Source organism: Chrysochloris asiatica, unplaced genomic scaffold (genome assembly GCF_000296735.1).
Source record: "Chrysochloris asiatica unplaced genomic scaffold, ChrAsi1.0 scaffold00168, whole genome shotgun sequence".
NCBI lineage: Eukaryota > Metazoa > Chordata > Mammalia > Afrosoricida > Chrysochloridae > Chrysochloris > Chrysochloris asiatica.
This window is the reverse complement of record NW_006408686.1, coordinates 3,478,282-3,494,844: the sequence shown is the minus strand read 5'-3', so window position 1 is coordinate 3,494,844 and position 16,563 is coordinate 3,478,282. Positions and strand designations below refer to the sequence as shown.

General features: G+C 45.8%; 1 protein-coding gene across 3 annotated transcripts in view; it reads right to left on the bottom strand.

Annotated features, from left to right (window-relative positions):
- POU2F2 (POU class 2 homeobox 2) overlaps window positions 1-16,563 on the bottom strand; it is a 47,171-nt gene that overhangs the window by 839 nt on the left and 29,769 nt on the right. Inside the window, exons 6-13 of one of the 3 annotated variants that reach the window (XM_006871379.1) lie at window positions 8,378-8,483; window positions 8,202-8,293; window positions 5,053-5,166; window positions 4,793-4,934; window positions 4,552-4,700; window positions 4,293-4,469; window positions 2,668-2,734; window positions 258-323 (exon numbers count right to left, since the gene is read on the bottom strand). In XM_006871379.1, the coding sequence (XP_006871441.1) occupies window positions 271-323; window positions 2,668-2,734; window positions 4,293-4,469; window positions 4,552-4,700; window positions 4,793-4,934; window positions 5,053-5,166; window positions 8,202-8,293; window positions 8,378-8,483 (900 nt within the window). In that variant the 3' untranslated portion in view covers window positions 258-270. Of the gene's footprint in view, window positions 1-257; window positions 460-2,667; window positions 2,735-4,292; window positions 4,470-4,551; window positions 4,701-4,792; window positions 4,935-5,052; window positions 5,215-8,201; window positions 8,294-8,377; window positions 8,484-16,563 lie in introns of all 3 variants that reach the window. The other 2 variants (XM_006871378.1, XM_006871377.1) reach the window with 2 other exon arrangements.

Below are 16,563 nucleotides of genomic sequence, written 5' to 3'. Positions count from 1 at the left end.
GTTGGTGACAATGGGGGTGACATGAGGCAGCACGCACCTTGGATGGTGGCCAAAGGGTTGTTGCTCATGAGGGCTGGACTCAGCCCGGAGCTCAACCCCACCATTGTGCTTCTGAAAGAGGCAAAGCAGAAGCATTAGCAGGGTCAGAGACCACCAGGCAGAAGTGGGGTGTCGTTCCCACAAGAAGCAGAAGCAGCCTTACTTTTCCCCACTGCCCTCCATCCCCATGCCGACCCCACCTACGGCTGTCCACTTACCCCGTGCTGGGGTTCAGGCCTGACAAGCTGATTGCCGAGTGGCTGCCTTGAGGGCTGGGATTTGTGCTGTTGGTGATGGCCGGGGGTGGGGGAGTGACAGAGGGGATGGAATTGAGAGGGGGCGCGGCCCCGCCCCCGCCCCCACCCCCTCCGGCTGTCCGGCTGGGGTGGAGCGGCCCCACAGCTGAGGATAAGGTAGTAACTGCCAGAGAGACAAGAGAGATGGAGACTTCAGCTGACCCCCGTCGTCCGGGCCGCCTCACACAGCCCTCCAATCAGGCGAGGCCAGATCTCCCTGCCCTCTCTTCCCAGAACAGTTTCTTTGTGCCTTTGCCACGGTGGCACTTATTATAATAAGGACAGTGAGGGCACCAGCTGCCCTCCTGAGCCCCCTGCCCTATAGCAGGTGTGTGCATGCACTCAATGTGCCCCCATACTCACACTCACACAATATCTATTAAAGAAGGGGGTTGGGGGTCAAGACACAGGCTCCCTCCAGGGGCGGGGTGGGCAGGTTGTGTGTTTGTGTGTTTGTGTGCAGGTTACACAGCTGGGTGAGCGCTCAAGCCCTGGCTGGGCATTCCTGGATGCCAAGTCCTCACTTTGCCTCTCTGCCTTTCAGTTCCCTCATATAGAAAATGAGGATGAACCTATAATAAAATGAAGAGCCCTGGTGGTGCTGTGGGATAAGCATTTGGCTGCTAACCTCAAGGTCGGTGGTTCAAACCTACCAGCCCCTCTGCAGAAGAGAGCTGAGGCAGTCTGCTCCCATGAAGACTGTCCGTCTCAGAAACCCTAAGGAGCTGTTCTCTAGTCACTAGGAATTGGAATCTCCTTGTTGGCAGTGGGTTTGGTTTGGGTTGTGTTTGGCATCATAAAAGGGGTGTGAGAATTCAATGAGTAATTCTTTAAATTTAGAAAGAGTTTAGAACAATGCCAGGTATAGCCTGAGTACTTTGCACCACTGCTCTGGAGCAGAGCAGTCCTCTAGGACAGAGGAGAACTGCTTTTGGTATTTGCCAGGCTGTGGTCTTTATGGAAGCAGAGTGTCCTATCTTCCTCTTGTGCTTGAGTGGCTGGTGGGTTCCAACTACCATCTTCCACTTAGCCACTGAGGTCCTGGAGCTCTTAACTACTTTGCAAACCTCCACTTAGCATCTCTTATGTTGAGCAGGGACAATGTGGTATTTGTTTTATATTATTCTTATATATATGAAGGGGATTCAAAAAGTTCGTGGGAAAATTCCATTATATTGTAATCCCATTTTTCCACAAACTTTTGGAAGTCCCCTCATATACAGTATTAAACATGGCCCACCCCTGAAAAGGAGAAGAGGGGACTTTGAGTACAAGAGGACGTGCACATATTCACTCTTGTGAAAGTATAATACAACCATATATACATATGTATATATATATATATATACACACATATGCATAAATGCATATGCATATATGCATATATACATATGTATGATTCCTGGTGTGGTGCTGTAGGATCAGCACTGAACTTTGAACCACAAGGTCAGCAGTTCAAACCCACCAGCTGCTCCTTGGAAACCCTACAAAGGGTCTTTAAGAGTAGGAACCAACAACAATCTTTAGTTCTGGTGTGGCACTGTAGGGTAAGCACTGGATTGCTAACCCCCAGGCTGGTGGGTTTGACCCACCAGCCATTCCTTGGAAACCCTATACAGGATCGCTGAGTCGGAACCAACCTGGCGGCACTTAGCAACAACAATCTTCACAGAACAAGTCAGCCAGGTCTTTGCTCCTTTGGAGCCACTTGGGGGTGGGTTCGAACTGCTGACCTTTCGGTTAGCAGTCAAGCACTTAACCAGTGCGTTACCAGGTTGTTAGCTGCTGTCAAGCTGGCCCCAGACTCATGGCGACCTCATCCATGAGTCCATGGTGGAATTAAACACTGCTCATCCTGTGTGTCCCCATGAACAGTTGAGGATCAGACTGATTTTTGGAGGTGGATTACCAGGCTTTTCCTCCCAGGAGCCTCTGGGGGACTCAAAGGTCCATCCTTTCGGTTGACTATCAACTGCATTGACTATTTACACCACACACAGACACACACACCATACATGTCTCCTGTAGGTAGTATACATTCACAATGACTTTATAAAAACCGAGGTTCAGAGAGGTAAAGGAATTTCTTGCGTTCACACAGCTTATGAACAACAGAAGGCACATCAGCTTTTAGCAACCCAATGCTTTGCTCAGGGAAACTGTGTGGAGCAGCTTGAAGCTGACTGCTCTGGCTGAGGAGGGCTGCTTGCCCCTCTCCATCTCATACCCCCTCACCCCAGACCCACAGGCACCCAGAACCGAGGAGAACCTGGGATTCCAGCCTGCGCTGCGTCCTCCCACAGCCCCCTGTCCACCTTCTGCATTCCCTGACCTGTTGTGCTCAGACTGCTGGAAGCTTGGGACAGCGGCAAGGTCCCCGCGCCCCCTTGGGGTGTGACCTGGGGAGAGAGGAGAGGAGGCATGGTTAGACTCTGATGCTCCCTGTGGGTCGGGGAGAGGGGCTCAGGGCCCAAGGCCACATTGTGTTTATGGGTATTTGCATTGTGCTATATGCTTCCACCATTTATGTCTTCACAGTCACCCCGGGTCACCCTAAATCACCAGCAGGAAGCAGTTATTCTCCTGGAGCATGGGTCCTCACCCTGTCATGTGACACTTTCCAGTCTGATATTCTTCCTGTATGTAGTGGCTGCGCCCCTAAAGCACCTGTGATCATGGGAGCGGGGACAGTGAGGGTCCTAACACTGTCCTTTGAGGAGTGGGGTTGGCAGGCCATGCAGAGAAACCGCTGAGAGATTCAGGCCAGGAAGGAGCAGGCCTGGTGCATGTGTGTATCTGTGTGCATATGCGCATGCGTGTGTGTGACAAGAAAGGGAATGAGCGGTGTCTCCCTAACCGACTGTTGAAATGTCAGACTGCTGGGTTTCCCAGGACCATCCATCCCACTGCCTCCTTGGCCTTCCTGCCTCCAGTCTCACCCAGAAGCCTCCATCTAAGTTTGACCCTATGCCTCCCTGCAGTGCAAAACTCCTCCTTAGCGCCTCATGCCTGAAACTTGGGGTGTTTGGCCCCTCCCTGTCCCTCACAAGCACACACACACTCTTCGTAGGTATTCTGAGTCCCCACGTCACATTGCACTAATCCAAATGACCCACTGTCATTGAGTCCATGCTAACTCATAGTGACCCTAGTTCTGGTTGGTTGAGACTGTAAATCTTTGCGTGGCAGGCAGCCTCATCTTTCTCCAGAAGAGTGGCTAGTGGCTTAGAACCGCCAACCTTGAGGTTAACAAGTCAACCAAATCGCACTGGGGTTCCTCCAATGGGGCTTGGCCCTCTCTGACATCTTGGACTTTGAGCACACTGGCCCAGCCACCTGAAGACCCTTCTTCTTGCCCTCCTTCACAGGGCTGGCTTCTTGTCCCTTAACTCTAGCTCAGACAGGACCTTCTTCCCCATCAACCCAGGGAGGGTTTCTCTGGGTTCCTTGCCCCTCTGGGTCACAGCCCTTTTCACACCAGATGGGATACAGGGATTCCTGGTACGTGTGATATGGGGTGGGTCTGCCTGTCGGTGGGCCTGAGTGTACACGCATGGGTGCAATGTCGTCCAAATCCAAACATTTTGCCTTCTAGTCACTTCCAACTCTTAGCATCCCTGCAGAACCAAGCAGAACTGCCCCACAGGGTTTCTTAGGCTGTAATTTGTCATAGAAATAGGTGACCACAGCATTCCTTAAGCACGGCTGATGGGTTCGAACTGCTGACCTTTTGATTAGCAGCGGTGCACTTAACCACTGTGCCACCAGGCAAATAACACTTATTCCTGTCTCTGAGTGTGTGCCTGAGGGGTCTGTGTCCCCTCCCCCCCCTGCCCGTGCCATGTCTACAGATGTGTACCCCTCTCTGTTTTCCGCAGGGAGGGTCGCCCTGACTCTCTGCTACGTGCTATGGGCCACAGAAGCCTGCTGAGGGGCACGGGCGGGGATGCTGGGTACCAGGTGGGGGCTGTAGCTGGCCGGCTTCCCCGGGCTGGGCAGCATGGGGGCCGCGCTGCAGGGGTTGATGCGCTTCTCCTTCTGGCGCCGGTTGCAGAACCAGACACGGATTACTTCCTTCTCCATGTGCAGCTGCTCAGCGATCAGCAGAATCTCCTCTGAGGTAGGCTTCTGGTTCTGCGGGCAGAGGATTCGTCAGCTCGGCAGGTCCGCCCACCAGCCCCGCCCCAAGGCCGCCTAGCACTGCGTGTGGTCTCACCGCTAGAAAACTCTTCTCTAAGGCGAAGCGAACGTTTGTCTCAATGCTGGTCCTTTTCTTGCGTCTCCGGCCGGGCAGCCCATCGAAACCTAGATTAGGACTGCTCAACTGGTTGGGGCTGGGCAGACTGGAGTCCACAGACATAGTCTCTGTGCACAGGGAAGAGAGGAGGGTGGCATGAGAGGGCGCCGCCCGCTGCCCGCCGCCCGCTACCCACCTAGAAGCCCCAGCCCAGGCTCACCTGCATCATTGAGCCACTTCTCCAGGAGGGGCTTGAGTTTGCACATGTTCTTAAAGCTCAAATTGAGGGCCTCAAAGCGGGAGATGGTCGTCTGACTAAAGTCATTGCCGTACAGCTTGCCCATGGCCAGACCCACATCACCCTGGACCAGTGGAGAGAGGGGACGGGGCAGAGGTCAGGGCTGGACAGCACTGTGCCCAGGACTCACGCTCAGCAGCTGGCCACAAGCCTCCCACCCCTCCTTCAAGGCTGGCCCAGACCTGTGTGAAGCCCAGCTTGATGCGGCGTTGCTTGAAGGTGCGGGCAAACTGCTCCAACTCCTCCAGGTCGCTGGGCTCCTCGGGATGAGACGGTGGCTCCAAGCATTTTGGGGGCTGCGGGTGCGAGAGGTGCGGGTCGGGCAGCGTGGGGCGGGTCACGGCCTAGTGGGGTGGGGAGTGGGTGGGATGCAGGATGGAGGACCACGATGGGGCCCAGCAATGGCTGAAGGTCCCTCCCTCTCTGTGGTCCCCTCCTCTGCCTACACATTCCCAGATGTGTGCTCGGGACCCTTGGAATGAAGGGTTCTGTCTTGGGGGCTGGGGCAGTGGGCCCATCCTCATCTCCACTAGGGAAGCCAAGCCTGGTTCGGTCACCATTTTTCTGCACAGCTCAGGACAAGCTTCTCAATTTCTCTGGGCCTCAGTTTCCCCCTCTGCAGGTTGGGAATCACTACTGCTCTGCTGCCCTTATGTGGTTATTGGGAGAGTCATGTGACAGATGAGCAGGTGGCACATAAAGTCAAATTAGAAAAACTGGACAGGGAGGATGATTAGGGGGATTTACAGAGAAGCAAGAATTTATCTGAAACACTTCACCTCTCTGAAAACAAATATGGTAAAAAGGTGGTAGTCCAAGGTCTTTTAGTATTATCCAGGACCCCTTAAAGTCCTGGAGCCTGATGTGTTTGGGAATTCAGAATTGTTTGGGTTTTAGAAAGTCCACATGTGCAAAACCAAAATCTAGTTTCTAGGAGAAACTAGCCCATAGGCTAAGAGCCTACGTGAGCCACAGTCTAGTCTACCCTGAGAGCAGAGAGAACTAGATGGTGCCCGGTTACCACTGCTGACTGTTCTAGTTGGCGCCACGATAGATGGGCTCCTACAGCACAGGAGAACAACCAAAGAACAGAGCTCCACCCCTTAAAAAGCCCAATGGCTTAACTTACAGCCAAACATTAGACAGGCCTACAAGATGAACAATAACAGAGAGGTACACGTTCCTTAGAACAATCAAACGCACGCCACCAAAGGGCAGCGTTTCTTGTAGGATATACCCTTTGGCTGGTTGATGATGCATGGAGGGATTGTAACCATGGCACTGAAACATGTAAAACTAATGTTCTCCCATGTAAACTATCACATAATTCACAATAAAACATTTAAAAAAAAAAAAGGGCAGCGTTTGCAGTGTGGGGCTGCAGGTTAATGCGCTGGACTGCAAGGTCGGTTTGAACCGCACGGTCGGTGGTTCAATCTCTCCAGCCGTTCCTAGGAAGCCCTATACAAGGTGGCTATGAGCCGGAACTGATTCAACAACATTTAACAACAAAGCTCAGAAGACAGAAAGGGAAAGGAAAGGAGGATAATCAGAAGTGGTAAACATTTAGTTTATGTTGTAGGGACTGCAATCAATATCACGAAATGTGTATGTATTAATGAAAGGAAACCCAATTTGCTCTGTGAAGTTTCACTTAAATCACAATAAAAGTTGGAAAACAAAATTTCAGATCTACTGGCTCAGCTGAGACTAGGAGCTCTGGTAACATAGAGGTTACGAATCAGGCGGCGGACCTCAAGGTCAGCAGTTCAAAACTACCAGCTGTTCTGTGGGAGAAAGATGAAACTTTCTGCTCTGGTAAAGATTTACAGCCTCAGAAACCCTGTACAGGGTGGCTATAAATTGGAACTGACTCCACCGCACACCACCACCATCATCACTGGGTCATCTGAGACTAGAAGACTCCCTGAAACACCCTTTAAACCTTGGATTGAAACTATCCCAAGATCACCTTTGAGCAAAATAACAGATTGACTCATAAAATAAAAAATATTACTTGTTGATTACAGTGCTCCCTTTAAAAACCTTTAATGAAACCAAAAAGGTCAGCATTTTCTCTAAAGCAAAGATAAGAAGATAAGAGGACAGGGAAACTAGAGTACAGGAAACAGAGCAACCAGAACACAATTCAAGAGAATGCCGACATACTGTGAAAAACGCTTCATGTCCCTGAACACTCTGTGCACAAACTGTCAAATGCGAACCTAATTTGATGTGTAAACTTCCACTGAAAACACAATAAAATATTTCAAAAGAAAAGAAAGTTCATGCAGGGTATATATATCACAGGTCCACCAGGGCCCAGGGTGCCACCCGCATTAGACAGGGCCACCGCTCTGCAGGAAAGCCTGGCTGTATCACTAAGAGGATAAAGAAAGACCATACTCTGCCTCAGATCAATTCATATTTTGCAACCAAATGAAAACTGTTGCCAATGTTCTAAGACAACAACTTGAGTTTCAGAGCATTTTGGATTTCAAACAAGCAGCCAAGATCTTTATTTGTCTCGAAACTTTTCATTCTGCATTTTTAAAGGGTTAGAAAAGAAAAACTGGGCAGGAAAAAACTTGGAAATCCATAAAAGAATCATAAGAGATTATCATGATTCCAGTCTAAGATTTGAGCAAAAAACTGAAAACAAGGCTCTGTGACTGGGGACCGGAAACATGAATGAGCAAAGCTAGCCAGGTGGCTGCCAAGATGACCTGGCAAGCCTGTCCCCACCTCAGACCAGCTGCTGTTCGCTGCCCACCAGGTAGACCCAGACCTACAGATTATCAGGTTTGTCAAGAGCAAGTGGCAACCTGGCTGTTTCTGAGAATTTCGTTGGCGATTAATTCAATAATAGAAAATACGATGTGGGCCAAATAGGGAGGTCTGAGGGTGGGCCCCACTTTCAATCTCCGGTTTAGAAAGTGGATGTGAATTGGTACCCTTCTCCAGAGAACCTTCCCCGTGCTGTGCCTAAGGAGACCCAAGGCACACTTAACTTAAACAAAGGCTTGCAAACCTCCTAGAATCTGCTGTGGTTGTGCACATGTGCATTTGAGGGTGATATAGGATAGGGGTCAAGTTCAAGGCTTTCCTCAGATTCCTCAAAGGACTCTATGTGTCTGAAAAGCTTAGAACCCACTGGTCTAGTGCCACGCCCTTACTCCCTGGAGGAGGAAGGGGACCCAGAGAGGGAGAATGGCTTGCCTCGGAACCTACAGCAAGTCAGTGGCAGAGCTGGGCTGGGCCCCAGGACTACTGTCTTGGCTTGTGGTGGCTGTAGGCCAGGCCCACCCTTGCCCCCAGTGAGCAGTCTCACCTGTGTAGGAAGCCCGGCCCGGGGCTGGGAGGTCAGAAGAGCCCCCTGGGTTTGCTGAGGTAGCTGGAATAGATTTGGCGTAGGTAGCAGGCCTGGGGAAGGAAGGAGGAACATGTGAAGGGGAGGAGAAGCAAGTTCTGGGGAGGTTCCAAAGAGGCCTTATAGCGGAGCCTTACCTGGCTGGGTCTGCTGGGCCTGTGGCAGCAGGAACTGAGCAGGTGGCTGGAGGTGGTGTCCTGGTACGAGCACCAGCTGCTGGAGCTGCAGAAGCTGCTGTATGTCCTGGCAGGGAGGGGGACAGACAGACAGACAGCCTGAATCTGGGTGCTGGTGCTGAGCCCTGAGGGGCTGAAGCCAAGAAGGGGCTCCAAAGCATAGCTGGACATGGGACATCGAGATGTGGACCGTGGGGTTTCTGAACAGTCTCCCTGAGCTCAGGGCTCCCAGGAAGTGTCTCCCAGCCCAGGGGACCAGAGAATCCAATCTGTGGTCCCAGGGGGGCTTATTCTTTAATTACCTTCTCTTTCCTGACAAATATTTGCCTTGTCAGGAACAAGAACAATTTAAAAATGTAAATCAATGATTAAAATATTTAAAACTAATCAGTAAAAATAAAAATGTTAATCAGACCAAGTTTTTCCTTCTTTTAAAACACTACAAAGGCAAAGCTGTTGAATTGGTGTGTGTTTTGCTGAATATATTCTCAACAACAAAATAAGTAAAAATTTTAAAGTTTAAACAAAAAACACCTAAAACAAGAGTTTAGCTAAAATAGTAAAAAATGTCTGCTTTGAGCATTATACTCTGTTAAGAACTATCTATATGGAATCCCACCTGAATTTAGAGATCGTCTGAAGAACAGATTTGATGCATTAGATACTAAAGACCGAAGACCAGGAGAGTTGTGAGATGACATCAAGAACATCATATCGGAAGAAAGCAAAAAGTCATTAAGAAGGAAAAGACCAAAATGGATGTCAGAAGAGACTTTGAAACTTGCTCTCTAGCATAAAGATGCTAAAGCAAATGGAAGAAATGAGGAGGTAAAAAACTCAATAGATAATTTCAAAGTCAGCTTGAGAAGACAGAGCAAAATGTGCAAAGACCTGGAATTAGAAAACCAAAAAGGAAGAATATGCGCAGCATTTCAAACCTCGACTTACAAAACTGAAGGATTCTCTGGGCAAAATATTGAATGATGCAGAAAGCATCAAAAGAAGATGGAAGGAATACACAGTCACTGTACCAAAAAGAAATCGTTGGTGTTCAACCATTTCAAGAGGTAGCATATGATCAAGAGCCAATGATACTGAAGGAAGAAGTCTAAGGTGTATCGAAGGCATTGGCAAAGAACAAGGCCCCGGGAATTGATGGAATACAAATTGAAACCTTTCAACAAAATGATTCAGAACTAGAGGCACTCACTCATCAATCTGGAAGACAACTACTTGGCCAACTCACTGGAAGAGATCCGTATTTGTGCCCATTCCAAAGAGAGGTGACCTAACGGAATGTGGAAATCATCAGGCAGTATCATTAATATAGCATGCAAATAAAATTTTTTTAAAGATAATACAAAAATGGCTGCAACCATACATTGACAGAGAACTTCCAGAGGTTCAAGTCAGATTCAGAAGAAGACATGAAATGAGGGATATCATTGTTGATGTCAGATGGATCTTGGCTGAAAGCAGAAAATACCAGAAAGATATTTCCCTGTGCACTACTGATTATGAAAAGGCTTTCAATTGTGTGAATCATGACAAGCTATGGACAACACTGCAGAGAATGAGTATTTTGAAACACTTAATTGTGCTCATGAGGAACCTGTATATAGACCAAGAGGCAATTGTTCGAACAGAACAAAGGAACACCGAATGGTTTAAAATGAGGAAAGGTGTGTCTGGGTATATTTTTTCACCATACTTATTAAATCTGTATGCTGTGCAAATAATTCAAGAAGCTGGATTATATGAAGAAAAATGTGGCATCAGTACTGGAGGAAGACTCATTAACAACCTGCAATATGCAGATGATACTACCTTGCTTGCTAAAAGCAAAGAGAACTTAAAATACTTACTGATGAACATCAAAGATCACAGCCTTCTGTATGGGTTGCACCTCAATGTAAAGAAAACATAAACTCTCATCATTGGATCAATAAACAGCATCCATATAAATGGAGTAAAGATTGAAGTTGTCAAAGACTTCATTTTGCTTACATCAACCATCAATACTCAGGGAAGCAGCAGTCAAAAAATCAAATGACATTTTGCATTAAGTAAATCTGCTGCACAAGACCTCTTTAAAGTGTTGAAGACCAAAGATGTCAGTTTGAGTACTAAGGTGCACTTGACCTGAGCCATGGTATTTTCAATAACCTCATATACCTGTGAAAGTTGGACAATGAATAAGGAAGAATATAAAATAATTGATATAGTTGAGTTATGGTGTTGGAGGAGAATATTGAAAATACCATGGACTGCCAAAAGAACAAACCAATCTGTGTTGGAAGAAGTACAGCCAGGATGCTCCTTGGAAGCCAGGATGGCCAGACTTTGTCTCTCATACTCTGGACATACTATCAGGAGGGACCAGTACCTGGAGAAGGGTATTAGTTTTGGTAAAGTGGAGGGTCAGAGAAAAAGAGGCAGGCCCCTAATGAAATGGGTTGGCACAGTGACAGCAGCAATGGGTTCAAGCGTAACAATTGTGAGGTTGGCACAGGACCGGGCAGTGTTTTGCTCTGTTGTGCACAGAGTCACTATGAATCGCTACCAACTCGATGGCACCTAACAACAACATGGTGTGGCACTATAGGGCTGCTAACCACTTGGTTGGCAGTTTAAACCCACCAGTCACCTCTCAGAGACCCCATACCGGGTGTCTTTGAGTCAGAACAGACGTGACCGAAATTCACAACCATATGGGATCAAAGGAACCATGGTGGTGCAGTGGGATAGGACTGAGCTGATAACTGCCAGGTCAGTGGTTCAAACCCACCAGCTCTTCTGTGGGAGAAAGATGAGGCTATCAGCTTCTGTAAACATTTACAGTCTCAGAACCCTCAAGGAGTAGTTCTTCCCTGTCCTTTAGGATGGCTATGAGCTGGAATTAACTCAATGGCAGTGGGTAGTTTTTTTCAATATTGTTGTTGTTGTTAAGTTCTGTCAAGTTGGTTCCGACTCATAGAGGCCCAGTATAAGTATTCCAAGGAGTGGCTGGTGAGCTTGAACTGCTGACCACAGCAACTTGAACGATTAGATAGGAACCTCAGTGAGCTTATGTTCATGGGGGAGGAACAACTCAGAAAAGGAGGCTGAGAATGATGATACAACATGAAGAATGTCGTCAATGTCGCTGGTACGTGCAGGCACTGTGGAGCTGGTGGCATGTTTTGCTGTATATATTTTCAACAACTCCTCTTCCACACACTCAAAAAACACCAACCCAAACACTCCAAAGGCAAGGGATAACCTTTAAAATACTCCATCAAAGAGTAGAAATATAAATGGTATAACCACTTTTGGAAAACTCTTTGGAATTATCTATTGAAGTTGCCCATAAACCAACCTCATGTTCCAGGATTCCACTTCTGGTCTAACCTACCATAAACACATCCACACACATGTTCACCAAAAGACATGTTTGGGACTATTTATGATAGTCCCATGTGTACGAATGAAAATATAAAGATAACCCAACTGTCCATCCATTCTTTTTGTTGTTTGGTGCCGTCAAGTCGGTTCTGACTCATAGTTACCCTGTGCACAACAGAATGAACCACTAACCAGTCCTGTGCCAACCTCACAATTGTTACCCACTGCTACTGCCATTGTATCAATCCGTCTCATTGGGCAATCTTCCTACTTTCTGATGATCCTCCACTTTACCAAGCATGATGCCCTTCTACAGGGACTGGCTCCTAATGATAACATCTCCGAAGTCTTGTCATCCTGGCTTCTAAGGAGCATCTGGCTTCACTTCTTCCAAAACAGATTTGTTTGTTCTTCTGGCAGTTCATAGTACTTCTAATATTCTTTTTCAACACCATATGCATCAATTCTTCTATGGTCTTCCTTACTCATTGTCCAACTTTCACATGCATATGAGGCAACTGAAAATATCTCAGTTTAGGTCAGGCACACCTTAGTTCTCAAACTGATATCGTCGCTCTTTGACACTCTCAAGAGACGTTGTGCAGCAAGATCTTGCCTGATATAAGACATCATTTGATTTCTTGACTGCAGCTTCTATGAGCTGATTGTGAATTCAAGCAAAATGAAGACTTTGGCAACTTCAATCTTTTCTCCATTTACTGATGTTATTTATTGGTCCCGTTGCGAGGATTTTCATTTTCTTTATATTGAGGTGTAATCATACTGACGGATGTAGTCTTTGGTCTTCTTCAGTAAGTATTTTAAGTCCTCTTCGCTTTCAGCAAGCAAGGTAGCATCATCTCCATATGGCAGGTTGTTAATGAGTCTTCCTCTAATCCTGATGCCGTGCTCTTCTTCATATAATCCATCTTTGGGATTATTTGCTCTGCATACAGATTGAAAAAGCATGGTGAAAGGATACAACCCTGGCATCCACCTTTCCTGATTTTAACCCATTCAGTAGCCCCTTGTTCTCTTTGGTCTGTGTACAGGTTCCTCATGAGCACATTAAAGTGTTCTGGAATACCCATTCTTTGCAATGTTGTGCACATCTTATCATGATCTGCACAATTGAAAGCCTTTGCACAGTCAATAAAACACAAGTAAATATCTTTCTGGTATTCTCTGCTTTCAGCCAAGATCCATCTGATGTCAGCAATGATATCCCTCACTGCACATCCTCTTCTGAATCCAGCACCTCCCTGTCAATATACTACTGCAATCATTTTATTATTATTATTATCTTCAGAGAAATTTTACTTGCATGTGATATTAATGACGTTTATCAATGAGTTCTGCATTCCACTGGGTCACCTTTCTTGGGAATAGGCAAAAATATAGATTTCTTTCAATTGTTTGGTCAAATGACAGTCTTTCAAATTTATTGGCATAGATGAGTAAGTGCCTCCAGTGCTGTATCAGTTTGTCGAAATATTTCTATTTGTATTTAGGCAATGCCAAGAGTGCTGTTTTGTTGTCGACGCCTTCAGTGCAGCTTACACTTCTTCCTTCAGTGTTATCAGTTCTTGATCATATGCTAGCTCTTGAAATGGGTGAGCATTGACCCTTTTTGGTACAGTGACTATGTATTCCTTTCATCTTCTTTGGATGCTTCTGCATGACTGCAGAGTTTGTCCATGGAGTCCCTTTAGTATTGCAAGTCAAGGCTTGACTACTTCCTTCAGTTCTTTTAACTTGAGAACTGCTGAGTGTGCTCTTTCCTTCTGCTTTTCTAACTCCAGGTCTTTGCACATTTCATTTTAATATTTGACTTTGTGTTCTCCAGGTGCCCTTTGAAATTTTCTGTTCAGATCTTTTACTTCCTCATCTTTTGCATTCACTTTAGCTTCTCTACACTTAAGAGGAATTTCCAGAGTCTCTTCTGACATCCATTGTTGTCTTTTTTTTTTTTTTCTTTCTTTCTTGTCTTTTCATTGACCTTCTGTTTCCTTCCTGTATGATGATCTTGATGTCATCCCATGATTCTTCTGCTCTTTGGTCATTAGTGTCTCTCTTTTTTGCACCTTATGCACAACAGAACTTCACACTGACTGGTCTTGCACCATCCTCACAAAGGCTATGCTTGAGCCCCTTGCAGCAGCTACTGCACCAACCCACATCATTGAGGGTCTTCCTCTCTCTCATTGACTGCTCACTCTAGTCCTTTTCCAGGAACTAGTCCTTACTGACAACACATCCAAAGTATGAGATACAGTCTTACCATCCTTGCTCCCAACGGGCACTCTGGCTAAACTTCTTCCAAGACAGACCTGTTTGTTCCCCTGGCAGTCCATGGTACTTTGGATACTTTTCAACACCATAATTCAAATACATCAGTTCCTCTTTCGTCCTCCCCATTCACTGTCCAACCCTCTCATTAGGGTCTTTTGCATCAAGTCTTTTCTTGAGGCGGTCTCTAAATCCAGGTGGGATCTATTCAACTTCATATTTTGGCTCTTGTGGATTTGTTTTAAATCTTTTCAGCTTTAGCCTGAAATTGCATAAGAGCAATTGAGGATCTGTTCCACAGCCTACCCCTGGCTTTGTTTTGGCTGATGTTATCAAGCTTCTCTACCATCTCGTCCCATACATGTAGTCAATTTGTTTCTTGTATATTCCATCTGGTGAGGTACATGTGTATAGTTGCCTTTTCTGTTGTTAAAAAAAAGGTATTTGCAATGAATTGTCATTGGTCTTGCAAAATTCTATCATGCAATCACCATCATCATTTCTATCACCAAGCCCATATCTTCCAACTACCGATCCTTCCTCTTTGTTTCCAACTTTCTCAGTAACTAGTAATGCATCTTGATTACACGTTTGATCCATTTCTGATGGAATAAGTTGGTTGAGTTTCTTCAATTTCATCGTCACTGGCTTAGTGGTTGGTGAGTAAATTTGAATAATAGTGGTATTGATTGCTCTTCATTATTGTTGAGTGCCGTCCAGTCGATTCTGACCCATGGCGACCCTGTAAAGGGTTTCCAAGGAGTAACTGGTGAGTTTGAACCACTGACCTTGCAGTTCAAACAGCTTTGCATTAACTGGCGCATTAACCCACAGTGCCACACTTGGATATTATCCCATCACAGACAGCATTGTACTTCAAGACAGATCTTGAAATGTACTTTTTAATGATGAATGTGATACCATTCCTCTTCAATTTGATATTCAAAACATAGTAAACCATATCATTATAAGATTCAAAATGGCCAATATCCAAACATTTCAGCTCAGGATCTTTTCATTTCATTTTTGACAACTTTCCATTTTCTGTATATTCTATGTTCTGATTATTAACAGATGTTTGCAGCTGTGTCTCCTCTTTTGAGTTGTGCCCCCTCATCAAAAAGTCCTGAGAGCTTTTCTCTATTCACATCATTCTGGTCAACTCTTCTTTGAGGAGGCAACTTTTCCCAGTTGTATTTTGAGTGCCTTCCAACCTAAGGGGCTCATCTTACAGCACTGTATCTGACAGTATTAAGCTACTCTTCATACTGTTTTCATCTTCTGGCACTACAGTGTTCACTGGTAGAATGAGTACATCAATCTTGATCCAGTGGAATACTACATGCCAATGTGAATGAACAGTCTACAATCACATACATTGATATAAACTTTCCAAATGTCCTGAATGAAAGGAGCTATTCACAGTAAAGGACATCCTGTTTGAGTCCATCTCTTCCACTTAGGAGTTTCCCTTTTGGGGGTAAAGAATGGAAGAAGCAGGGAGGCTCCTGGGTATGTGGGTTATGTGGATATGGACAAGTTCTGTTTCTTCATCTTGTCACCTGTGATGTAGGTGTGCTCAGTCTGTGTGTCTTCGTTGAGCTTACATTTTATACAATTTTCAGTATTTTCTATATTTAAAAAAAAATTTAAGGGAAAGAAAAAATTCATCTAAGAAAAAAGGGAGGCGTATAAATGAAACAAGATTGGCAGGATGGTATCAGTTAAGCTTGGTGATGGGCACATGGGGCTCATTATATGAGGGGACTTCAAAAGTCCGTGGAAAATTCCATTATTTCTTGGGGTTCAGGACCACAGTCTCAGGGGACACCATGGTCAGTTGTTATAACATAGTCCACAAGGACAATATCTACATCTTACTTCAGTGAGTAGTGACTGGGATCTTAAAAGCTCGTGACTAAAAACTAAAATGAGGAGTCAAGCTTCTGATGAAGCAGGAGAGAAAGAAACCAAGTCGTATTAATGTTTGTCTACCATGTTGTATGCCTTCCATATGGATTGCATCTCAATGTAAAGAAAGCAAAATTCCTCACCACTGGACCAATAAACAACATTCTTATCAATGGAGAGAAGATTGAAGTTGTCAAGGACTTCATTCTTCTTGGACCAACCATCAACACTCATGGAAGTAGCAGTCAAGAAATCAAATGACGCATTGCATTAGGAAAATCTATTGCACAAGACCTTTTTTAAGTGTTGCAGAGCAAAGGATGTTACCTTGAGGACTAAGGTGCGCCTGACCCAAGCCATGGTATCTTCAATAACCTTATATGCATGCAAAAGCTGGACAGTGAATAAGGAAGACCATAGAAGAATTGATGCTTTTGAGTTATAGTGTTGGAGGAGAATATTTCAAGTGCCATGGGCTGCCAAAAGAACCAACAGATCTGTGTTGGAAGAAGTGCAGCCAGAGTACACCTTGGAGGCCATGATGGCCAAACTTTGTCTCTCAT